General features: G+C 44.8%; 1 protein-coding gene across 1 annotated transcript in view; it reads right to left on the bottom strand.

Annotated features, from left to right (window-relative positions):
• Positions 1-2,557: 2,557 nt before the first annotated feature.
• The window catches only part of LOC126235559 (uncharacterized), an 89,537-nt gene continuing 64,480 nt past the window's right edge, over positions 2,558-27,614 (bottom strand). Inside the window, exon 2 of the mRNA XM_049944276.1 lies at positions 2,558-2,631. Coding sequence (XP_049800233.1) covers positions 2,558-2,631 — 74 coding nt within the window. The remainder of the gene's footprint in view (positions 2,632-27,614) is intronic.

Below are 27,614 nucleotides of genomic sequence, written 5' to 3' on the forward strand. Positions count from 1 at the left end.
ATCCGGGGCCGAACGAAGGCCTCAAGTATCGCTTCGCGCCGCATGATACTGTCTCTTACAGGGTTTTTAGCGGCAGTAGACGGTGTACGCAAAGCGAGATCGTCCGTCGACTTTCCGCTTGCATGTATCTTATTTCAGGTCCAGATGGCTTGCAGCGCCACCATCACAATCAAATTCGCCACTGTCCTTTGCACGATGATCCTTCTGTGTCTCTTCCCCCAGATTCATCGATCCCGAGAACAACGCGGCCATAGCAGCCGCGAGAGGGTGTCATCACGACACCGAGGGATGACCCCATTGAGACGGAGCCTTCGCCCTGTCTCGTCCTACCGAAGGAGCTGAACCCGCCCACACTGCAGCAGGCGACACCTTCCGCATCTCGTTATTTGCCTCCGGAGGTGGACCCGTACCCTTCTCGTCGTTTTCCAGATAATATTTCCGCCAGACCGAAGGCTGGAGACTGGATAGCAGGGTACGACATGAACCTTGACGTCAGCAGGCACAGCTTCCGGTCCAGCGCAGCGTCAACTCTCCCGTCTCCCCCCATCGTTGACACCCTCCAACCACCACGACGGTCCGTCACTTTGGGAGGTTGGGACGAATATTCCGGCGTGACATCAAGCGCCGGCACGTCGGCCTGAAAGGTAACAGCCGAGAAGGCTGTGAGACGTCAGCCAATAGTAACGCTGTCTAGAACCGCACCATGACAGGAGCTGCACCTATACGAAGGGAATGTAGGCGCCGCACCAGCTACCTACGGCCTCACGAGCAGTCACCCCCAACTCTTCAGTCGTGACTTGCATGGAAATTGTACATCGAAGGATATTCGCGACATGCAAATAATCAATTGCTTGCGACACACCATTGTACATCCGCTAACTTTAATCTTGTCAATTTAATTTACTGTAATGAACTCCATTAATAAGAATTGCTAGAATGTTGTCTGTAAGGGGAAACAGCTTCCTAGGCAGCCTGCATTAGACGAGTGGGCAGGATTCCACACTAACTCGCGTAGAACCACGGCCCGCTACCCTACAAGCAGAACATCGACTGGCGAAGTTTAACATCGGTTTGAATGAACGCGGTTGAATCGTGAATTTGCGCATATATCTTACGGTCATTTCTTCATCTCTTACTCCAGTGGAAGAACGAGCGTGCTTCAACCGTTTCTGGAGGACTCCCACAGCACGTAAAACATTTACCCTGGAGGGTTTGCTCCGAAGATCTGGGTCAGCAACATCAAACGCTCAGGAGTATACAGCAAGCAATTCGAGTGAGGAGTGGATCATGCACATCACATGTGACATTCGTTCTTGTCAACCAGGAAGTTCATGCTCTTCAGTACTACACTGCAGGAACTTTCACACCGAAGTTCCACGACTGGCGCATCACAAACAGTTATGTACCACAGCTCTGTAAACAGAAGATCATCTAGAAACAGTCTCGGTAGGACAACAGGAGATCTCTTCCTAGATGGGAGTAAGACTGTTGTAGCTGTGTCAACTCCCGGTGTTGACGGAAAGGTTAAGAGCTAATGAACGTTTTTTCCGTACGCCAGCCGTTTTTCGTGAGCAGCAGACAGTTACTGGCAATTGGTCAAGTCATCTCGCTAAGAATAGAAGATGTACCTTCATTTACCAACAAGTTAGGTAATTAACATACTGCTCTAACACAACGAAATGGAAGTTAATTATCTAATAAAGAAATTTATTGTAAACTACTTCTACATAAAAATGTTACGAAGTACGAACTGTGTGTAAATAATGCTATGAGAATAGGAAAAAGAGTGTGTCTTATCACTACTATCTCTGTTTCACTTACGTATTTCGTTCAGTGAAGACGACATTCACCATTTTACACCATCTTGGTGATCTCAAAGCAACAATGAAGTAGCTAGAGCAAAGGTGAAGTAAAAATTGATTCCTATGGTGAGAAAAACCCTTCAGTAGGGAACTGCAACCGTATAGTCTCATCCTACCCCCTTTTTGTAGTTCTGGTATTTATAAAAATCGATTATGAACAATGTGGAAGTTCTTTGTAGGTGATTGTTCATTACATCATTGACTGAAGATCTGCCCGCTTGACCTACAGAGGACGGCAGCAACGTCTTTTCGCACTGATCACTCCTATAATTCGTGAGACACCGACGGTCGGTAATGGAAATCCGATGTTTCACAAAGTGAACGAAGTGAAGCTTATGTAGTGGCCCCTAAGATCCACCGACAGCCCCATAAAAAGACCGAACTAGCACCATTTCCCATGAAACTAATCAGATACTACTCCTGTTGTTCACTTCGCAGTGGACATAACGAACTTTAAAGTTTAACCGAATTTCGTTTTCATCTTCACAACGGTCCTGTATTCTTGCGGTGATAGCCCTGCCATGACACGTGGCCTAGGGTTCCGCGCTGTTCACCGTTTCTTCCGCCACACCTTTGCTACACAATGATAATAGTTTATTGAAACCCTAATACTGTACCATAAAACACGTTTAATTCTGACCCTTCTCCATGGAAGACGCTTGGGGGTCGGGAGGCTCAACACCGTCTGTCCTGTCCTAGCACACCCTCTTGAGGCTTGTGTTTTCTGATATGGCGGCCGCTGTCTTGCCTGTCTGCCATTCTGGATTTTCTACGAATCATAGCCGGTATTATGTAATACATATGCATTTGCTGTTTGTTTTGTTATCCTACTCACATTTTAAGTTACGACTATGAGTTAGAAAGGTGCCTGATTCAGATAGATGAATGTTACTTTCATACTTTTTTTTCGCGGGACGAAAAACGATAGACTGCCGGACGCCTCGGACGAATCTGTGTGTCGACAGCAACGCCATTCCGACTGACGTGCGTAGCGAGCCCCCTCATCCGTGACTACATCTGCGAAAAGAGTTTAATTTTGTCCCCTAATTATGGAAGTATGGGCAGTTTGCTATCGATCGCATTTTTCCGTTGTGGGCCTGATGACTCTGCATTGTCACCAAAACCTGTAGCACCTGAATGAAAAATCCGAACACACACAGAGGAAGGTTTTGCCATCTATCGCATTTTGTATGTCGCGCGGTATCCATTTACGTCTGTGAAACTTTGAAGTACTTCAGAGCGTGGCCGAGTATGCAGCCAACCCACTATCGATATAAACCGAGCCAGGTGATAGCAGCATCATGCACTTCAAAACATATTTTATGCGGTATTGGTATGTTGAGTGCTGTAATGAAGAAGACCATCCGTTTGTTAATGGATTGATTTGGGAAGAAACTGACCTCGTACATCTAAAGGTGAACCCTTGTCATCCTTCAACTAGGCGTTTGTGCTATTAGTAAACAGAACGTGAACTATACCGTCTGTATATGCCATGGTTGTCCGACCTCATGTCATTCATGTAGTGGAGACAAAGCCGTCGAAAAATTGTTATTTATAGATTTTATACATCACTTTCTCAGACTGCTTAACGAACACGTACTACAAAAATATTGACGCTTCTAGTAATTATAGCTCGTTTGACATGGTTGCTTTAGATGTTAAGGAATCCGGAGAGACACATCCCCTGTAATTCTCGTCTTCGTTCTATTGCAAGGTGTCTCTTACCACAAGCCTCTTAGTATACCACGTCTACATTTACACACGATAACCGTAGAATTACCCTGATGCTTTCAGTGTTCACGGTATATGAAGCCGAAATACAAGATGTGCTGATCACTTTCACCTAAGCAGCGAGGTAGACCAGAACCTCCTACGAGTATAAAAGTAATTCTAAAGTAATTCATTATACTCATTCCAGATTTTACGTGACCAACTGTCGAAAATAGACAGAAACTATCTTTAGGCTGAATGGTGGTTGAAATAGAGCGTAAACTGCATCCCCATGAAGGAACTTCGCGGCATCTGTAGCGTGAAAATAGTGGAGCCCGCAACAATGCATGGGAGGAACTTCTGGACACACGCCCCCCTTTCAGCACCGTACCGGCACCGCACAGAGGACGATACAGGGCCGAGCATGGACTCCCTCCACCCCAATTCATGAGCACCGAAGAACCAGGCAACAGTGTCTAGCACACACAAGTGCCATTGGAGTCTCGGCTGAAACTGTACTTTTCTGAACGTTTAGCTTACACTTCAAGACAAGAGTTTGTATGCATCAAGTGATTCTTTTCTTTTCAATTACAAAGACAGTCGTAAATATTCGACACCCCTGCGAGAATGGTTTGAATGAAGTTGACATTAATATGACTCTTGTGGTAAATTCTCTTTACGTTCCACCTGCTGCTGCTATCAGACGTCTCCTAGGTAATTCAACCACATTTATCGTTCAACGACTTGTTTCACCATGTTTTGGTTTCGTTTTGTTTTAGGGCGCAAAAAGAGGGAAAAAAGGGTCTTACGTGCCCATGTCAAAAATATATTACACGAAAATAAAGAGTTAAAAACGCCTGCACATCAAACCCAGTCGACAGAACACAGCTATGAACAGGGCTGTGGAGAAAGGTCGGTATGCTACGCCACAGAGAAACGGAGGCCTAACATTGAGATTACATGTTTTTCGCCATATTGCTACGACGGATGAAAAGTAAGACGGCCTACAGCCCGCGAGTCATTTGCTAAAACGGCCGGTAACGCAGACGTTTCCCGCACGGGTATGCCAAGGTTGAAAGGTGGGCATTCCGTCAATAGCGGAGAGTTAAAACTTGGTCGCAATGTGCATGAGGTGGTAGGGGAGCGCCACGAAGCAAAAGGCGATGGCTAAAAAGGCAGTGCCTTATATGCATCCTAGTTGCGTGAAGGGAGGACCATTGGCGATGCGAGAGGGACACCACCTCCTGACAGACGGCAACACACCTATCATCACGGGGAATATAGGAACTAGTGGGCTGAGGTACGATTACTGCAGCCCTGGCAGCAGTGTCAGCAGCATCGTCTCCTGAAAAACCGACATGACCAGGGACCCACGGAAACATCACACTGGCTCCACGGATACTTAGCAAGTGACGGTTTCCCTGGACCCGTTGCACTAAAGAATGGGCGCTGTACAGCGCACATAGACTTTGAAGGGCGCCAAATGCATCTGAGCAGGGGATACGATCGAGAAGCCTGGGTCTCCAGATGTACTCCGTGGCCTGATACAGGGCGAAGAGATGCGCTGTAAATACTGAGCAGGGTGCCGGAAGCCGATATCGCTGACGAAGGAACACCCGACCCCACGGCCAGACCGATTGGCATCGGTGTATACGAAGGTACTATCGACAAGTTCCATGTGAAGGTTGTGAAACTGAGAACTATAGACCGAGGCTTGAGTGGTGTCCTTAGGAACCGAATGAAGCCCAAGGTTACCATGGGCCGCTTCGCGAAGCCAAGATTGCGCGACCATCCCTCTTACCCTTCTCAACGCTGACGCATACACAAAGCACCCACAGTCGAGTTTCGAACGGACAAGGGACCGGTATAAACGGAGGAAGTTGTTCGATTGGCACCCCCAAGAAGTACCATTGAGGTAACATAGGGCATTCAGGAAGCACGTACAGCGGGCTGCCAGTTTATACATGGAAGGACCAACAGTGTTTCCTATCGAACATGAGCCCCAGCAATTTCGTAGTTTCAACTAACGGAAGGGCAACAGGCTTAAGATGAAAAGACGGTAGGGGAAACCAATTACATCGCCAGAAATTCATACAGACGGTTGTGAGTGGAAAAGCGAAAGCTATTGTCGATCCTCCAGGAGTAAAGACAAACAAGACATCGCTGAAAGCGCCGCTCAGTGAGACAGGTCCGCGAAGAACTACAATAGATGGAAAAATCGTCAAGAAAACGGGAGCCGGAGATTGCTATCGCCGTTAACCCTATAATGGCCTGTCTCCTGCTGACAAATAAGACGACACTCACGACAGAACCTTGAGAGAGACCGTTGTCTTGGTAGAACCCACGTGCACCTCGAAAACTCGACCTTTTAAAAATGCCTGAAGGAAACCGGGCAGGCGGCCCACGTGTAAGGAGCCCACAGGATACCATTCCTCTAGCAGGTGTCGTAGGCCTTCTCCAAATCGAAAAACAAGGCCCAGACTGGTATTTCCGCAGAAAACCATTCATGACATGGGTGGACATAGTAAGGAGATTGTGAACTGCAGGAAGGGATGCTCGTAATCCCAACTGCGCGTTCATGAGTAAATTGTGAGACTCTAGCCACCATACCAGCCGGGCATGAACCGTATGTTCCAACACCTTGCCAATCCAGCTGGTAGGATAAATTGAACGGTAGCTAGAAGGAAGGTTTTTGTCCTTACTGGTATTAGGTATGAGTATGAAGGTGGCTTCACACCAACGTCCTGGACATGTGCCCTCTGCACAGATGCGGTTGTACGTGTTAAGCACCAACTGCTTGCCCGCAAGATAAAGGTGCTGCAACATCTGAATGTGGATGGCATCTGGCCCTGCGGCGAACGATTGGGATCAACTGAGAGCATGATCTAGCTCCCTCATAGGCAAGGCGGCATTGTAGCGCTCACGATTCGGAGAACAGAAGAGATCGCCCGAGACACTTCCGCTCGCTTCCGATGATGGAAGACAGGGTGATAGTCGTAAAAGCTCGAAACCTCCACGAAATGGCGGCCCGAAGTGTCAGATAGGGTCCACGATAACATTCTACAACGTTGACAACAGTGCAGTCACGACGTTAAGGCTGCCTCCTGACAAACGGACGGAGGGACCAATCGGCACTTTCGGGAGGTATCAGCTCGGGTAATCACCCCTCCCTGGGCCTGGCCGTTACCAGGGGGGATCTACGTGTCCTACCTTTCCACCCGGGACGGCGAATTAAGCGTTACCCCGTCACCGGCTACGCACAAAAATGCGTGGGTCAGCCTTCAGACACACACAGGGAGGAAGAAAGAGGAAGGGAAAAACAAAGAAAGAGAAAGGAAAGAGGAGAGGTCTCAAACGCCGCAGTGGAGAAAAGGGTAAAGAGAACAGGTAAGGAAAAAGGCGAAGGACAAAGGAAGGATGAAGACAAACAAGCAGAGAAGGCGAAGAATGTGTTACATCTTAGAGCGTCTGTCACCGGACGTAGGCACAAACCATACTCCCAGAGGGGGAGAAAGGGAAGGAAAGAGCCAGAGGTGAGGGGAGGAGGGGCGAAGATGGGGGAGAGGGAAGGATGCGGAAAAGGAAGGTATGCAGCCCGGAAAGGAAGGAGGGCCACATTAGCTCGGGGTCCCGTGCTCGCTACGCACGTATCCACAAAAGAGTTGTGGACCCCCTGGGGGGGGGGGGGGGGGGGCACTATGGGTGTGTATCCGTTGTGATGACGCCCCTATATTGTATGTAAGACAGACTGGCCATGGTTTCGATGTTAGGTTTGAAGAACATTTCAATTTCACCAGTTCTAGGTCCTTACTGAGCAGGAACTGCCCTCCTAAACAAATTATGTACAGGGAGGAAAAGGGACAGACCCTCAATGTTTTAGACGAGGTGGAAATTATGTGCGGAAGTGGACTATACATCCAGCACACACTTTATAGGCAGACTGCAGTAAGACATCTCGGTATTTTCTGTCATTCTGTCTTGCATGGGCTTTACTTCATTAATCCAGTGGTCCACGTATCTTTTTGTTCTGTTCCGCTCCTCGTCAGCATACTCACACCTGGTCTATGATATCGTCCCAGCTGCAGTGGTAAAGCTGAGGGGGAGGCGATTTGTGAACACTTCTGGACTTCCTTTTACGGCTTGCCTCAGACACATTATACGTTTTAGTGTGTGATATGCAAGATTTTATGTTGTTGTCAGCGTTTATTGCTTGGGTGTATTAGAGGCCACCAACGCTTCCTGGTGGCGTGTATGTACGCGGCATGTGGCTGATCCACTCTTCGTTGTACCTCTCTCAGAGATATGCTTTATACTGTCTGTTGTGTTCTGCCCATTCGTCTAATATATGGTGCCTGGGAAACCTGCTTTCTCGGATCGCTAGACAATTCAAGCAAATCGCATTAATGCAATTTTATTACTGTAAGATGACGACGGATAATACTCTACTTTGCTTATGTTTCATGTCGCCTTTTGCTTGCGACAGCTCGTTGTACATCCGTCTATCTCTTCAGTAAATACATTTCGTAACAAGTGAAATAATACAGGTCCTAAGGCGCTGCTGTCTAACATTTTAGACTGTCTAGACTTGAACTCGGACAGGCGGAGCGGCGCTTATATTCTCTTGGCCTAGAAGCCGCTCCTGGCTCGGTGTCGTCCTAGAGAGGGGTCAGTCAGCGTGCCGCTGGCTGACGTCGTCTCACTGTCCTCTCTGCTCTTCAGTTGTTGACCGTCGTGCAGGCGGTTGACGTTACGCCGCAACACACAGTATTAATGCATTTCTGTTCGCTTAGTATGCACGAAGTGTAGCTGCTATTCGCAGGGGTAGTCACAACGATGTGCTAAGTAATCTGCAAGTATTCAAACAGTTGCTGTGCCAGTAGTTTCTAATTGATTTGGTGATGCGTACTCCTTTTTCGGCCCCTTTCCTGGTTATCTGCATCTGACAAGTAATCCCGTTGTATCAGGAAGGTTCAGTCTCCTTTTCTTCATCGATGTCGAACACCAAAGTATTGTGCGTCTTTTTAGTGACTCTCAGTCATTAAGTGGGCTCATTGGATCGTACGTATAGTCCTTCAAATTGTCATTGTATGCGCTCAATCCCACAATATGTGGCTAGTCCCACTTTGACTACACAGGTGAGAAATGTCCCAGCAATGCACAACCCCGAATACCTCTATTTTCCTCTGCATTCTTTCATACCCCATGTAATGAAATTCCACAGAAAGGTCATCCCATGACTCAATGAACTCTACCCACAGCACAACGTGAACAACCGTCGTGCAGTATTACTTCAGTCCTCTGTGGTCATTCCGTAATATGCTTACCCTGTCTGGGGCTGTGCAGCCAAGACACAGTGACAGGCTGCGAAGAATCAAAAACAGGGGAGTAGGACAGTCGTTCCACGTCCCTGCTCGCTTTCCCACAGACGACGCACTTGCGGCCGCTGAAACTGAACCACTGAACGGAAGATTTCGAGACTAGGGAATAACGCCCACAGCCAGAAATGGACGGAAGACTCAAATTATTGTTACTTAGGTACAGTGGAGGTAATTATCGACGTACAAATATTAGGAGCCTTCTAAATACTGGCAATACACATCCATGCGTGTATGGATGAACCTAATAACCCATTTCTCAGGAAGTGATGTCCAAAGCCAATAACGTCATTCCAAAAGATCTACGCAGCAGACGGGCGCATTTGGCCGAACCGTAGTGGATTCTTATTAATAACAGAAAGCTGGAGACTCAGAGTAAACCTGTAGAGCATCTGCAGTGATTATTCACTTGCTCAGCAACTGCATGTCGTTTATTTTGTATATTATTTCTCCATTTCATGTTCATCAAACCAGTGTATGCAAGGAAGAAGTGACGGAGATGACAGAAGTAGCAGGACCTAAGAGTCATGAGGCTCAAATAGTCTTCACGTTCAGCGTGAAACGGAAGTACATGGTTTTGCAACCAACCCAGAAACAGATGGAACGATCTTCAACGTCATCAACGTGAAAGCGTTAGCAGCTGGAAGGAAATAAAAACGCACAGAAACAATGCGATGGCTGTTACCGAGTGAAATATTTGAACTAGCAGTAAGTACTAGCAATCAGTATTTCTTAGGCCAAACTGAGTTTTCAGAGCTGAGCAATCGTTTGAATAGCAACGAAGGTACTTGTGTTGGTACCAGAAAATAGAACTGCTCCGGCACTATGCAAAATTATATTCACATTGTTGCTGTTTCAGGAAATGGAACTGAAGCACGAACTTTTATCCAGCTAACACAGACATATCTACAGCGGTCTCCTCTTCCGTCGATTGGGATAAACAGGGACGTGCAGAAAGGTCTGTATGATACGCCACAGAGAAACGGAGGCTTGCGATGGAGACTGCATGTTCTTTGCAATACTGCTACTAAGGATGAAAGTAAAACGCGGTCCCTAGCCCGCGCGTCATTGACTAAAACGGCCGGAAACTCAGACCGCAAAACCAAGCGGCAACGTAAACGGTTAAAACATTGTACATTCCGTCAGAAAGTGGCGGACAGCTAAAACTTTCGCACAATGTGTACGAAGTGGTGGGGAAGCTCGACTCAAATGGCGACGGCTGAAAGGCAGTGGCCTATGCGCAACCTTGTTAAAATGACCTCCCGGAGGGACGGTCGAGACTTCGTCCAAGCCGCTGACAGGTGCTAATTAAGCTGGAGCTTATTCCCGTGAAGGGAGGACCGCTGGCGATGCCAGAGGGACACCACGTCCTGACAAACGGCAACACAGGGATCATCAGGGGGAATATTGAAACTAGTGGGCTGAGGTACGATTACTACAGCTGTGGCAGCAGCGTCAGCAGCCTAGTTCCGTGAAAAAACGACATGACCAGGGACCAACGGAAACATCATACTCGCTCCACCAGTAGTGAGCAAGTGACCGTTTCCCTGGACCCGCTGCACTAAGGGATGGGCGCTGTACAGTTCACATATACTTTGAAGGGAGCTGAGTGAGTCAGCAGAGAATACGATCGAGAAGCGTTGGTCGTCGGATGTACTCCGTGGCTTAATACAGGGCGAAGAGCTCGGCTATAAACACGGAGTAGGGTACCAGAAGCCGATATCGAAACACACGGGTGCCTATGACGGAGGCACACCCCTCCCCACGGTCAGACCGAAGGGCATCAGTGTATACGAAGATACTATCGCGAAGTTCCATGCGAAGGTTGCGAAACGAAAGACTCTAGATCGAGGCTGGATTAGTGTCCTTAGGAAGCAAGTTAAGGACAAGGTCACCTTCGCTTCGCGAAGCAGCCCAAGTTGATGTTAAGCCGCCATAGCAAATACGGAAACTGGACTCTAGGAGGTACCAGCAGAGGGACGAGCACCCCACACTGGCGATCAAAGGAATCATCGAAGAGGCATAGGATGGGTGGCCATTCATGGCACCCTAACGGCATGCATACCAACTGAGGAGAAAGTCAAGAGAGGAGTAGTTCTGCAGCTTCAGCAGACAGACACAACTGAGCTGGTGTAAAAGGCGCCTGTGGTCAAACCGATGCCATGATGGTGGATAGTGTAGCGACAGCGTAGGAGGGATGGGCGTGCAGACCCATGAACAAAGCACCCGTAGTCGAGTTTCGAACGGACAAGGGGCCGGTACAAACGGAGGAGGGTGGTTCGATTGGCCCCCAAGAAGTACGAGGACACACAGTACATTGCGGACACACAGGACACTGAGGACACACAGGACACTGAGGACACACAGGACACTGAGGAACCGCATACAGTGGGCTGCCAGGTTAGACATGGAAGGACCAACAGTGTTTCCTATCGAACACGAGCCCCAGCAATTTCGTAGTTTCAACTAACGGTAGAGCAACAGGCCCGAGATGTGAAGACGGTGGGAGAAACCAATTACATCGCCAGTAATTCATACAGAAGGTTGTGCGTGGAAAAGCGAAATCTATTGTCGATGCTCCAGGGGTAAAGACACATATGACATCGCTGAAGACACCGCTCAGTGACACAGGTCCGTGGAGAACTGCAATAGATAGCAAAATCGTGAACAAAAAGGGTGCCGGAGATTGCTACCACGATTAACCCTGTAATGGCCTGTCTCTTGCTGACAAAGAGGACGACACTGAGGACGGAACCTTGGGACAGACCGTTTTCCTGTCGTAACTCACGTGCACCTCGAAAACTCGATATTTTATATCTGAAGGAAACAGGGCAGGCTTCCACGAAACATCCACGTGTAAGTAGTACACAGGGTATCAGTTCTGCAGCAGGTGTCTCAGGCCTTCTCCAAATAGAAAAACAAGGCCCAGTCTGGGATTTCCGCAGAAAACCATTCATGACATGGGTGACAAAGTAAGGAGATTGTGAACTGCAGAAAGCATTGCTCGTAATCTCGTAATTGCGAGACTCTAGCCACCATACCAGCCGGGCATGAATCATTTGTTCCATCACCCTGCAAATGCAGCTGGTAAGAGAAATTGAACAGTAGCTAGAAGGAAGGTTTTTGTCCTTACTGGTGTTAGGTATGGGAATGACGATGGCTTCACACCAACATCCGGGAAATGTGCCCTCTGCACAGATGCGGTTGTACGTATTCAGCAGAACGTGCTTGCCTGCAAGATAAAGGCGCTGTAACATCTGAATGTTGATGGCATCTGGCCCTGCGGCGGACGATTGGGATCAACTGAGATCATGATCTAGCTCCCTCATAGGAAAGGCGGCATTGTAGCGCTCACGATTCGAGGAACAGAACGGATCGCCCGACACGCCTCCGCTCGTTTCCCATGATGCAAGGCAGGGTGATAGTCGTAAAAGCTCGAAACCTCCACAAAATGGCGGCCCGAGGTGTCAAATAGGAACAGGGACCACGATAACATCGTCTGCTGCAGTCAGGCCGCAAAGTGGGGAATGGACGATCATCCTCGAGGATCAACAGAGGTTGGCCCACACGATCGAAATGAGAGTGGAACTGTGGAAATATCTTGCTATCCCGAAGAACACGAGATTTCTTATTTTGTCTGTCGGCCTTCTCCTGTGACATCTGTATTTCACAGATTTACGTAGAGGCATTTATTTTCAGTAGTAAAAACTTGTATTAATACGATTTGCTTTAATTGTTGTTTAGCGATACGATAAAGCCTGTTTCCTAGGCACTGCACATTTGTCAAATAGGCAGCATGCAACACGTGGGACCTGTTTAAGGTTGTCATTGTACAACATCCACATCTAACGATCTGCAGGACCTCAGTGAAACTGCCGTCGAGGAGGACATCACACCCGAACATCAACTTCATGGTCTCATCCAGAGCATACCTTGCCGAGTTGAACTCTATGTGCTAACCACTGAAGACTGGTAATCAACACCACGACTAAGATTTACACTGTATTTAAATACTGTATGAAGATGTACACTCAGGAGAGCACCTGCTTTGTTTTCTTTTGATTTTCTTGTAACTAGCCAGAATCTTTCATTCTAAAAATAAGAATTATGTAGATTGTTAGTAAGGAATGGTACAGATGTCAATGGCTGTATTACAAGAAATCATTTTAGTGAACGAAGATATTCCGAACAAATGCTGAGGAGTGTATATATAATTAGGGATGCTACAGTCAATGGTCTCTTTAGTGCAGATGCATACAATGTGAAATTCCGTCAGTATTGGGAGTAATGGACAGGTGCACCAGGCAACAGTGCATAGGCAAATTGAAACCTGCTAGGGTGGTCTGAAGCTGCCCTGACCACTGTGTCTGGATGAGGGCGTGGGTAGCGCATCTGCCTTGTATGCTGGAGACGCGGGTTCGAATCAGAGTCCGGCCCCAATTTTCAACTTTCTCCACTGATTTGTATCACTGCCCACGTGCACTTATTGTCTAATTTCTTTGTGTCAATATTTCGCGACAAAGCTGGCAAATGTATTTCTGGAACTTTACTTTTGATGCGTCTACGGAATAGTAGAGGCATTCTGGAATCTTAAGGTCATTATCCACCCCAGGTGCTGCGGAACAGCTGTTATCGATTCCATTTGCGGAACTTTCGCTCGAGGTGTTCTGTTAAAAAGGTCAGTATTTATGGCGCGGTAAATTTCTATGAGTGAGCGTTAACTACATGTCAGATTACACTCTCTTAGTAACACCAACAGGGTACTATCTCTGGAAGTAGTAAAAGAAAAAATCATTTACCAGCAAACAGAAGAAACACAACAATCGGTGAATGATGTTAGTTTCACTCACGTGATCCGGGAAGCCAATAAATGACGATCTAAACTTATTCCTGATCCGTCCGCCACACAGCTATTCCGACCACAGCTGCTAGCCCAGATAAACGATAAAAACAGGATTGCGAAAAAAACGTACTCTACTGAGCAAACACCTGCTTGCTAAATTCAGAGTACAAGTAAACCTAACTGTGTCACTGAGCCATAGCAAAAACGCCTTGTGCCTGTGGAAGTTAAGGGTAACAACTGCTTGGAAGCCAACTACCAGTTTACGAGAAGACGTTTTAGGATGCCACTTAAGCACGGCGAGATATTTTCCCGGGCCCCATGGAAGCAAATGCTCCCTCCGATGTACCAAAAGACAATTCCGAGCAGCACAAGCAGAGTACTGGCAAAACGAAACAACGGGCGAAGAAAGATGGCTCCGTTTCTAGCAGAAAAGAACGTTACGTCTCTGACGTGGCTGCCTCGTTAACAGATAGTAGGCTGTCATTTGGTGTTTTACAGATGCCTCAAGAAAGTTTCAGGTCACGACCATCTCACCAACTAACTTGTTGGACACCTGTCGCAGCTAGCTGCATGAAAATTAGGGTTTCTTCAACGGGGTCTCGCGATTACAACAATGAACGACCCAATGGGAATATGCCTGCAAGGTTATTAGAACAATGTGTAAGAGTTAACAACATATACAGGAGAGATGATTTACTTCCGTTCTCTGTTGCAATTAGAAGAATTATGTATGGATTAATATACTTTGTTCCTGTATCAGCCGTTTTAACGTATGTCCTCTAATCCTAATTTTGAGCTTTATGCCCTGTCTTCAACTGATGCAGTTCTTCCTCCCTTTTAAGGTTCCTGTCCTGCTACTTCTGAAACAGCACCCTCGACAACTCTGCTGTTTCTTCCACGTTAGAGAGTACTTATTGTTCTACTAAACATTGACAGGTTTAAGCTGAGATGATTGTAAAAAGGAGAAACAGCACACTGAAGGTTTCGTGTCTCCAGTTACTTCCCCTTCCCTTCAACAGCATAAGCCACATTTTTTTATGAAATACTGTTTCTCAAATATCTGTGGTGAGATGCAGTATGGAGTGCCTCCAGTTTGGGTTTGCGCCGTAGGTACATTTCTACTTGAGCAATAAAGGAAGAAGCGCAGTCCTTTCTAGTTTATGTTGGCACCTTATTCTCCATGTATGCTCCCAGTATGATTATCAGCATCGTAGCATCGTAACAATAGGATCCGTATACGCCCAAGAACTGCGGAACTGGATGCACGAATGTTCAGTAATTCAGCAAAGGCACTTCCTATACAACAGACATTGGCGCTCTCCCGAGTTATTCTTCAATCACGTTAATTGAACAACAAGCTAGCCAGTATTACAACATCCGAGTATTCAATTTACTATGGAAATTGAAAGTGATGGTAAAATTACATTTCTTGATGATTAAGTTCAAAGAAAGGACGGTGGGACTTTTGGAAGGTGTGTATCGGAAACCTACTCATACTGACAGCTATCTTCATGCGACCAGCTGTCATCCAACACACCAATGTACTGCAGTTTTGCGGACTCTGATGAAAAGACCTTATGCCATTTCTGACGAGGAAAAGTATCATTTGAAGATTTTTTAAACAGAATGGATATACGGATCAACAAATATGCCGTGCTCTTCCGTTTGGCCCGTCACGCGAGCCAGGAGAGGATACTTTTGTAGCTGTTGCCTATTTACCCTTTGCGGGAAGTATTTCATCCAAATTCTCAATAATTTTAAGAAAATATGATATTAAAAGTGTTTTACGCCGGTGGCCAAGCCTAGAGCCCTTCTTGGCTGAGTTAAAGGTAATTTGGACTTGAGGAAGCCCAGTTTTATGAAATTCCGTGTCACCGTGGAAAGAAGTATATTGGTGAAAGTATTCGAAATGTTCAGGACCGGTGTGTGGATCATCGGCACACTCGGTTGGTCCAGCCTGAGAAGTCGGCAGTGGCTGAACACTGCCTTAACGAAGGGCACAGGATGATGTATGACAGGACACAACTGATCTCTCCTGCTTCTCGCTAATGGGAACATGTACGTAAAGAATCCTTTGAAATTAGAATATCAAGTAATATTACCAGAGATAAAGGTTTTCCTTTAAGTAAGATATGGAATCCGATGTTGTCCGACATTGAACAACGGTCTTCCTTTCTATCACTGGATTCTTCCAACAAGTAATGTTGCGATTTATCGATTCTGCCGTCTTCTCCCACCGGCGCGCTGCGCGTCTACTTGCTGCCAGGAGGTGGTGCCCATCTGCACGCGCGGTGCTCTGTCCCTGGTGTATAAAGGTTTCCGTCGTCGTGGCTGGAATTCAGTTCCGGCGAGTGAGTGCACGAGCATTAACTCAACTGAAGATCGCGGCCAGCTGGTCCGCCGAAATTTTATGTCTGGACTACGACATGATCCGGCTGCAAACCCGTTAATGGTATCAGTAACACGTCTCAACTGTCAGTCGAACCGATCAACCTGATGCCTTTGTAGTCACCATTTGTTGCAGACACTAAAATGATGAACTATTTCACAAAGCAGACCCCATTTCACAATTCCTACTGTTTTTGACGCCTATTTAAGATTTACCATCTACCTCACAGCTAGACTTCGAATATTGTCTCGTCTACAAATATATTAACTAGACTGGAATCCTAGAGACATCTTGATTGAATCTTGTTTTGCTCTACACAATTTGAGACTAATTTATACGGGCCACCACAAGTAGGTAAATTTTCGCATAATATTTGAATGTGTCCCAAATGTAAATAATGTTACGTGTTTTTTAGCTGCTCTGAAGTTGGTTGTGAACAAACGTGCGTATGATTTATTAGCAGCTTTACAATTATCTCTGACTGGCCTAACAAATTACTAACGTTTTACCGAGCGAGGTGGCGCAGTGGTTAGACACTGGACTCGCATTCGGGAGGACGACGGTTCAATCCCGCGTCCGGCCATCCTGATTTAGGTTTTCCGTGATTTCCCTAAATCGCTCTAGGCAAATGCTGGGATGGCTCCTTTGAAACGGCACGGCCGACTTCCTTCCCCGTCCTTCCCTAATCCGATGAGACCGATGACCTCGCTGTCTGGTCTCCTTCCCCAAAACAACCAACCAACTAACTAACGTTTTAACCAATTTTAAGACAGATCGCTCGGTTGTACATGGAAGTACATTAAAAGCTTGGTTAAGGGGCTCCGGAAAGGCTCAAAATCATGAAAAGTTCAATTTTTACTTTTTTGCTTTTTCTTAATCTGCAGACTATTACCTTTTAATAGATATATAATTTATTCAATTCCTAAGACTACAACTATTTTTAAATTTTTTTTGAAATGTGTTCTACATGGGCGTGACCCACTGTGGCGCTGTTAAACTGCTGTCAAATGGTGGTATTATTAACGTCCGTGTTCAGCAGGTACATTTTAGTGATGTGAGATAAAGTATGTGTTGTGGCTAACCTGTGATGGTTCAATATATATCGCTGGTGTGATTGTCGATTGTGTCATGTTTATTTACTCTGTCGTTATCTCGAAAACATTCGTAATTAATTCTGTTTCTTGGGTCTCTGTTTTCTTGAAGTATAATAATGAGTAAAAGTAAAGTTATTAGAAATCCTTTGAAGGCTTTTAAGAAAAGGAGAAATGTTGGAAAGCCAAAGGTATTTAGAAATATGGGAATGAAGATAGGTTCTAACATGGTACGAGCGATGCTTGCTTTAGACAAGGAACGCCTTCGGGCTGCAGACAGGGCTGTAAAGAGTCTAGAAATACAAGCAAGAGTAAACAGGAGGAGGAACAAGAGGAAGCTGGAGGAGCAGTTTGCAGAGGATGAAGATAATCCATCCTATGGACCTGGAATGCACTATAAAGTTAATCCAATCTTTGTCGCTCGATTCCCAAAACTTTTATTTTCTCATAATAATTACATGTTTTCTAAGGATCTTCCAAACATATTTGTTTCAAACTTTCAGTAAATGTTACACAGTACCTTCTGCATAATTTAACACAGCCTTTTTCCAAAAAACTGTATATTTTTGAATATATAAATAAAAAATTGCAAAAAATGTGAATTTATTAAAATTGAAAAAATCATCTTTAATAACTGAACTAAAATTTTGTAAAATCCCTGTGTTAAGTTGTAGCCCATATTCCAATAAATAATCTGTAAAACGTTCAACTTCCTACCTCAAATACTTTGTGAGGAAAGATGTAGTTTATAAGCGTTATTTTAACATTGCAAGTATAGGGCGTTCCGGAGCCCCTTAAATGTTTTGCAGTAATCTATTCATTGCATGAGACCGCACCAGTTTTCGTTCTTTGTACTACGATCTGTACCTCATTTACAGTATCGACCAGCCTGAAAGTATCCTCAACGGAGTAGTTTTGCTGTCTGGAACACACATCGATCGTGATAAAAACTATTTCTGCAGGTAACTACTAAATAAATATGGAATGACGTACGCGAAAATACCCAACGTTTTCTTCAGTTGTTGGTAGCTTAACTGGACGGGGATGCTATTGTAGAAGTAACTAAATGACGAATAAAACCAACACTCCGAGTTTACCCTTGCTTCGACTACTCCTCTGTCACCTATCCCTGGATTTATTCCTGTGATCTTGCAACTGTCCCGTAGAAATATAGTTAATAACCAGTCATGTGGATCGGTTCCGAGTTCGACACTTTTATGACTGGTATCAGCAATCAACTAATTATGTGCTGAAGTCCAACAAAAACAGTGAGCATTATTCACAACCCAGTTTACGCTGTTCAGCTCTAACACACATTTCCTCTCTTATTAACGATGGTAAGAAACAATTTCGTACAGAGAATTTTAAACCTAGGAAGAGCCTTGAAATTCTGTATATAGAACACCGCAGCCAGTAACTTACGAAGAAAGTTCTTAAACTGTGTGTAACCAAAGTGCGTGTTTGACACCAGAAATAACTTGTCACATCAATAATAATTATTTGAAGCCAACCATCTACTTTTACAGGAGAAGACAGTTTAAATAAGGAACAATCGTTTCCCACTTCTGCTGGTTTCCAAATGAACGTCCCGAAAGGATTTAGTATCACAAGGCCACATTATTGACATACTTTATGAGCAATGCTGTATGAAGGTAATAAATCTTATGACGACAGCAGGAAAAGGGGCAAAATTACTCATCCCTCATGTTCACTGAGGACTTCAGTTGATCCCAATTTTGTCATAACATCCGACTTACAAACTGATGCCTGAACGATTCTTCACCAACCTCCACAACGGAACATAATGCAACACACTCTTCACCTGACAACATGGCGATTGGTAAATCATGAACTACGACCCATAAAATGAGTAGGAATCTATTCTCATATGAAGTAAAAAGCGAATGAATTCCTCAACAGAAGTTTGGTACACCAAAACCGGAAGAAGGCTTATCCAAGCTTGGATCGGATCCCAAGTTACAAGGACTGCAATGTAGCTAATAAGTTAACCCAAGAAAGAGGCACGATATTTTAGAACTGTTTGGGCAAATATAGGATCATAGCACAGAGGGAATTAATTTGTAGACGTGTTAAAAATGTTAGCAGAGAAAGGATCCGAAATGTGATTTAATCAAGAAGAAAAATTCTTGACTATTTTCTCCATCGGATTTCTTCGTTTGTGATTACATCTGTTAAATGTGGAATATCAATCGCACACCACCTTCTAGAAAGGCGTCACTACCAGGATCAACGTGATTCAGTGCACGATCTGATCGAAAGAAGACCCAACCCTGTGTACGTACTGGATCAATGGGTCACCAGCAAGCTACACACATTTATCGAAGTGAGTCAGGGCTTGATATGCAACTTCAACAAAGGTGCCGAGGGAACAGCGGGGTGTTGGGCAATGAAAATAAGGTGGAGTGTAGTACGGGGAACAGTTGTCTTAAGACGAACATACGAAGCTTACTGCAAGTACACTTAACCGAGAAAAAGCGATCTAGAGGAAGTCAGCTATCACACTGCTACTTCTTCAAAGAAGCGTGTCAGGGGTTCGTGCCAGTCAACTGAAACAAACTGAAGGACCACTAGTCTTTATGCGACATCAAGTACACCCCAGTTGCTGATCAGTTTTCCCAAAGCCTTAGTTCAACACAAACCGGTACACCCTAACATACGTATCAACGAAGATCTCTTACATATTGTGTGTAGAAACAGCATAATACACCACATTAAGTTTTTGTCGAAGCTATTGTAGCTTAACAGGATATAGAAATGCATTTTAGGTATTTCCAGTGAAAAACATTGTCTTCTTTTGGTTCTTCTGTAAAACTCACGCTTTGGAGTTACTCTATTAATACTTTGTGCCGTCAATATTGCTACATTAATAAGTACACTTGTCATACATCTAACGTAATCCCAAAATTACTTGTTATTTGAACTTCGTCTAAGGCATGGACTGAGGTATGCTGGTACTACGAAACAGGGCTGTTGGGAAGCTACGGACGATATCTGCACGTGAAGCCAGTGTCAGAGTTGCGTGGCTGCTGAAGGAAAGCACCTCCTGACACGCATCAGAGATTCATGCAATTATTTAGAATCAAGCGAAGGGTATTCGCTCAAATTCAGTATAGCGCGCCACAGGTGCTCCTTTCGTGCTGTTGATTACAGCAGTAGTTGCAACAGCTTTTGCTTTATGACTAAGTAATAGTTTAAATCGTGCCTATACTCTACCTATTTGATGCGTAAGTGAACAGTAAGAGGCTTTATGAGCAGGCATTCGTCAATGAATCTGGAGGGAAATAGTGTTCAAGCAGGGGGTCTGAATGTCCGTATCGATAAGACGAAGGGCAAAGTGTTAATGCATTGTGGCTTGTGTCTTGATAGCAAATGAAAGGGAGAGAGTAGTGAATTTTAATTGACATTTCATTTAGCGACATGCAACACCTGTTTTCCAGAAAAGAATAGGCACATGTCAACAAAAATGGTTGTATGTCCTGTCTATGTCCAATGACAATGTGGAGGGGCAGCCAATGGACCCTGTACTTGGCTTACATGCGATGCGTGGAATAATTAATATACAAAAGTTAACGAAAGCAAGGAGTAAATGATCCGCTTCGGTCCAATATACCAAGCGCCTCTGGCGGTGCGCACTGAATACTGACGCACGGGCGACAACTTGACGCGCGCGCGAACACAGACACAGTAAGCGACTGCGATCCTTACAAACTGATCAGTTTACTCTTTTCATAGTGGTAGTACTTCAACATTTTGCTTATTTACTCGTCTTGTTCCGTAGAGCAAATTCTGAAGGTCATGGAACCTATCGGTAAGTGGAATTACAACACACAAGTAACAACAGGAAAATAGTGTATGAACCCAAAGGAAGTCAAATCATAAGCTTAAGTAAACGCAGTCTACAAATATAACAAGACTCAACTTAAATTTTCAAGGTACTCTTCAACAGATTAAAACAAGTGATTCATGAGGGAACTAAGTCGATTTTGCAAGCGTGTGGGTTACTGCTAAGATTTTCGAATTCTTGTGGTCTCTTATTGAAAATGGATGCAACAGTAAACCGCACACCTTTTTGCACTGGAATTTGGAAGTGCGATCCAAATGCAGATTGGATTTCTTCCGAGTATTAACTGAGTGAAAGCTGCTACCTCTTCGGAATAAGCTGATACTGTTAACTGTGAAGTCAGGCATACGACCACACTGAGGCCTGAGAGGCAATCCGCCGAATGCGACTCTCGAAAACGGAACACAACGGCTGTGCTACCAAAACTGTCAGTCGCTATTGTAAATCTCCAGGTGAGACTGCCGGTGCACCTGCAGTCTTACCTTAAGATGGAGTTCAGTTCGACCGTCGAATTATGTGGCATGAAGAACGAAATACAGCTGCATGTTCGTTAAGAAGAACGTTTATCACGCTGGGATAATCTACGCACTCAGTAACGTGACTCAGTTTCTGCTGGAGCCATTGCTCTACTCGAGATGTACCAGACGCTAATGTCTCCGCAACAAGTCGTTTGGATAACGTGGAAAACATATTGTGAAAACCATAGAATCTGAACCAAACGGTCAGTATCTGCTGTCATTCTTTTAGTGAAGACAGAGCCGATGAAACTTTTTTCTCTTCTAGTTTATGCTTCGCACTCTCAGATTGCTTAACGAACTTTAACTACAAAAATATTTATATTTACAGCAACTATACACAGCTCGGTTGACATGACTGCGACAAGTGTTACGGAATCTGATGACGCAGAAGCTGAGTGCAAATATTCGGCAAAGGAAATATTTTTCTAAAAGCAGATGACTTACTCAGGAACAACCACATGTTGACTGTACGCTCCGAACCACGAACACACTTATCGCCTGAAACTCTCGTCTTCGTTCTATTGCATGGTATCCCTCACCATCAACCTCCTGGTCTACCATTTCTAGATTTACATACCTGTACTGTGCAATTATTTTTATGCTTTCAGTGTTAACGACATCTGAAGCCGAGGTCTACGATGTGCACGATCATTTCCGCCCAATCAATGAAGTAGTGGAGCTCATATTCAGCATACCAAAGTAGTTTTCAAGTAAACCGTGACACTTAACTATTCCGAATTTCTCGTAAGCAACTGTCGAACGAAGGTAGAAAATCCGTAGGTCGAATGGTTGTTAATAATTGGGTGAAAATGGTATCCCCATAAAGGAACTTGGCGACAACGTGACAAGGATGGAGAAGCGGCCTCAGGCTGACGTTGATAGTTCCTTGGAATTGTGCAATTAGAACTTAAAGATGGGGAAACCACGCTAGTTTCGACTGCTGCTGCAATCCCCAGAAGCGTGGACAGTATCGGACAGTCCTAATGAGCGTTGTGGAAAGGCCACAGTAGCGTATGAACGTAACCATCAGTACAATCTGCTTAAAGCCACGGGTTGTCCCGTTTCAGGGATCGCGTCCAACACGGAAATACAGTAGCTACCTGTTCGTCGCGCAGTGTGGGAGGAGGACGGCGACTCACTGGTTGTCTTACTCGCCCGACATCCCGATAAGCGAAGTTCATCAGTCAGTCAGTCAGTCAGTCAGTCGGTAGGTAGGTAGGTAGACCGGTCGGTCAAAACGCCTGCGCACGTCGAGTTAGTCGGTCCACCGATCGGCAGGTGCGTGTGCAGCGGCCGTAAGAGGGAACGTACTGGAGCAGACGGCCCACTCTAGCCACCACAGGACACCACTGCTGCCGTAACCCTTCGCTGAGCGTGCTACCATCTCACAGAGTTATGACTATAAAATGTATAAATACAGCGGCCGAAACCTTTGTTTTCATCAGTTATTTACAATATAACGTGGCACCATACCCAGAACTTATTTAGCGACAAATTTTGGACGTTTTACATGTTGCGAGTTAGTATCCGTAATTTATATACAGTTTCAGGGCATGTACGCTGTTGGCTTACTGCACGTTTTAATTTAACCCAGTAGTCCTGAAGTACGCTACATTGAAGAGTGTCTCATTAATCCATTTGAACGAAGTGAAGCTATGTGAATATATTCTAAGCACATAGCAGTAATCACCTTGGTTATCATTTATTAAAATGGAAGAACAATGTTTTCAAACTGTGCACTAGTAAATGAACATGGGCAGCTAGTAATTTACCTCGTCGGAGTCCAATCATTCTATGGAAATGTGTTTTCTTCGGCCCAACTTTTGCCCATTTTTACGTCTCTAGCGGAAAGTGTTCAACCCTACCTACTAGCTCGTGTCCCGAGCAGATCATCTCTAGCAGGTGTAAAGCTTTCTGGCTTTTTGCTTTGAATATTAATTATATTTAGTGTGTTTCTATGTGGTACGTCGTCAAAATTTTTTGATTTGCAGCACTTCTCCTACGCTACATAACTTTTTGCACAAATTACAGCAACGGCGAAGTAAGCCGTGTCTGGTATATACACAACAGTGAAAATAGTATCGCCTTGTGTGTTCGAATCGTGGATGATCCAGTACCTGAGCGTTTATAGGAAATGTTAGTGGCAATATCTCTGATACCGATTCCGGAAGTACTGCTGTCACGGAATTCAAGCTGATCAAGGAACTGTTTTAAAACGTCATATGGCGGCACCTAGCTTCGATCGATATTCCGGTCAGCCAACTCTGAGAATGTAAACATTCGCTCGCGAACACATTTTATTTTCATTTTGACGGACGTCAAAGCGATATTTGAAAGCCTTCAATGTTGTGAATACATTGCCAATGTTTAAACTAGAATCGGCGAGATGCCTATTTTCTACAACTGTAAGTGCATTAGCGGAAAACAATGGAACTGCAGCCAAGGACGGCATATTTGTTTTATGGTGAAACTGATGAATGTGTAGAACACTAAGTCGTTATACTGACAAGGGAACCTCCCCATCGCACCCCCCTCAGATTTAGTTATAAATTGACACAGTGGATAGGTCTTTAAAAACTGAACACAGATCAATCGAGAAAACCGGAAGACGTTGTGTGGAACTACGAAAAAATAAGCAAAATATACCAACTTAGTAGTCCATTTCCAAGATAGGCAACATATAGGACAATGATAGCTGGTGAGCGCCTTGGTCTCGTGGTTAGAGTGAGCAACTGCGGAACAAAAGGTCCTTGGTTCGAGTCCTCCCTCGATTGAAAATTTTACTTTATTTTCGCAAAGTTACGATCTGTCCGTTCATTCATTGACGTCTCTGTTCACTGTAATAAGTTTAATGTCTGTATTTTGCGACCGCACCGCAAAACCGTGCGATTAGTAGACGAAAGGACGTGCCTCTCTAATAGGAACCGAAAACATTTGATCGCAAGGTCATAGGTCAACCGATTCCTCCACAGGAAAACACGTCTGATATATTCTTTACGACACTGGTGACGGCATGTGCGTCACATGACAGGAATATGTTGTCGACCCACCTAACTTGCACACTTGGCGAATGGGTAAAAAGATTCTTCTACCTTACCCGATTTAGGTTTCCTTGTGGATGTGATAATCACTCCAAAAAAAGTGATGAAAACATAAGAGTTTGTCACATAAACTGCATCATCAAATGAATGCAACAGTTTCAGAGTCGCACAGTTTTCCCTGTGCTCTGTCAAAACATATGTTTTTTACGTTTTCAAATGTTTCCGTGCGTAGACCGTCAAATTCTGTATACGTCCAAGCAAATCTGAACATGTCCTGGAATTTGAGAGAGCGAAGTTAATTACGTGTGAGTGCCTGAACTTTGATAACTATCTGAAATAAAAAATTAAAATTTTCACCGAGAGAAGATTTGAACCAAGGACCTGTCGTTCCACAGCTGCTCACGCTAACCAAGGGACCACGGCGCTCGTAAGCTAACACGCTCCTTGATGTTGCCTACCTTGCGCATGGACTACTCAGTTTGTATATTTTGCGATTTTTTTCATAGTTCCACTCAACTTCTTCCTCTTTTCTCGATTGACCTGTGTTCAGTTTTTCAAGGCCTATCCCTGTGCCGACTTATAACTAAATCTGAGGGGGGTGCGATGGGGAGGTTCCCTTGTGAGTATCTTTCATTACAAACGTGTAATCGGAACTAGGTAATAGTCTAATTCGCCATTTTCAAGCAATTTCCATGCCGTACTGCTTTCCCGGGTATTACATGATTGCTACAAGAGTTCGATCATAGCTTCTCAGTTTCGTAAATTTTACGTAGAAGAGACAAATTGCACCTGGCGTCGTTTTCGTACATTGTGTGTATGAGCGTGTGCGCCCAGCCGTAATATGCATAGAAACACTGACTTTTCCAGAACGTAAGTTTCTGGAATTTCGGTTCCAGTTTGCATCATAATTAAAACTGCGTCAAATATAGCAAAATGCGCTGACATATGGCGCTAACGTAAACATTAGGGCACGCTACAGGTCAAGCTCTTACCATTACCTCTATTCGGCCTTCATTTTCGTTGACTTCAACTGAACCGAAAACCACTTTTACCATGACATACACCTGGAGCTACGCTACACGTCGATCTTACCTTTTGGCTAGGGTCTGCACACAGCACGTTCGCATAATTTCAAAGGCAACAGCAGTTATTGAAACCATCGAAACCATCAATGTGTCCTACAGCGCGAACGAAACTCAGCTCTCTGCAGGCAGTCAACAAGATACAAAAATTTAGATCGTAGGGCTGGCTTCGTACACCCATGTTCTGTGGTTCTGGGAAAGCGGCATTGTATCTGGTATTAGTTTGCTTACTAGTTTTGAAGTGAATAAAAGGGCTGATAGTTGCTGTAATAATTCTATCACAACACGAAAAAAAAATGCAAGCACAATAGATTTGCTTAAGCCTACTGCAATGGCAACTTCGTAAACGGGCTCGTTTGCATCCAATTTCAACAGTTATCTTACGCAAACACAGTTACACACCCGCCCCCCCCCCCTCCCCACTCTTCCCTAGTGAGGTCTCCCATAGTATCTATTCGTACAAAACTGAACAGGCTCAACATCTATACTGTTCATTAGTTGCAATTACAGCATGTCAATCGCACAGTAGTTACAACATCGTTGTAAAATGTGGTTCATCTTTTACGCGGAGCTACGGAGGAAACATTCTACAACGTTGACTACGCAGAGTAATTACAATGTTACCGGCTGCCTCAGCGGGTAATACAGAAGGCACAAATAATCGAATACATACGCGGAAGTAACATTTTTTTTAAGAAGAATTGTTAAATTGAGCAACAATCACTACATCAACGTTTCACCTTTTCCCGAATACGCAACTGAATATTCTCTTTGGAAGTAATTAACGACATCCAACGTTCACTACAGAAAGCAAAAATCTGCAGCACGATTGAGCTTACTCGTAGCTTGTCCATGAATTAATTCAGTAATTGTTACATAATGAGTTATGCGAGGGAACCTTAACATACATCGCTGTAACGTCTCTTGTAGAGTGTCAAATTCTCTAACGCAACCGCGCTTTGCAGGACGTAAGCAAAACATTTTCGGTACTTACCAAGTAATGCAGCGACTGACAGTAAACAGCAATGAGATACAGACCCAGGATTCTGTGCTGGCGGAATACGACCAACCGTATCATAAACGAACGCGATGGCGCGGCTGCTGCAGCTAAGATTCCCACGCGGAACGAAAGCCACGAGGCCGAACTGCCGCAGTAAACACGACTGGAGTTAATGGGATACTAAGAAGTGCAGCGGTGCGTCACGTAGAGACTCTAGCGCCCTCTGCACCTGGCATCGACACGGACCGCTTTCGATATCGGACCATACTTGCAATGTAAAACTCGGAATGACTGGGGAAGTTGAATGTTGATTTTAATACCAAGAACCTTTCTTTCTGGAAATTTACAGCGCATCAATTTATGGTTGAGACGTTCGGCGTGTAATTCGTTCGGACACTTGAAATGAGGCAAAATAGCGGCCACCTAATATCACTAGAAGAAACACTAGCATCTCTCTTCTTGTCTTCGCTATTATGTGTTGTTCTTACTCGACGATCTCAACATCCTAGAAACCTCCTCAATATCGATCTAGGGAACAGAAAGTATATCGAACTTGGGAATCTGATGTACGTTTTAATTTCTTCGTACCCTTTATCTTTCGCCTCCTTTCCCCTCGTCTTCCATTTCCTCTCTCCCTCTCCACCTCCTCCTTTATATCCATTTCCTCTCTGTGTGTCTCCCTCTCCCTCTGCCTCTGTCTCCCACACACACACACACACACACACACACACACACACACACACAAATTTAGTGTTATTGTTAACAGAATCCGGGTATAGAAGTGAAAATCAGTTGCTAAATCGGTTGGAATCATTAGTACACCGTTTGAGAAAGACCTCTC

The sequence above is a fragment of the Schistocerca nitens genome, chromosome 2 (genome assembly GCF_023898315.1).
Source record: "Schistocerca nitens isolate TAMUIC-IGC-003100 chromosome 2, iqSchNite1.1, whole genome shotgun sequence".
In the NCBI taxonomy this organism is placed as follows: Eukaryota; Metazoa; Arthropoda; class Insecta; order Orthoptera; family Acrididae; genus Schistocerca; species Schistocerca nitens.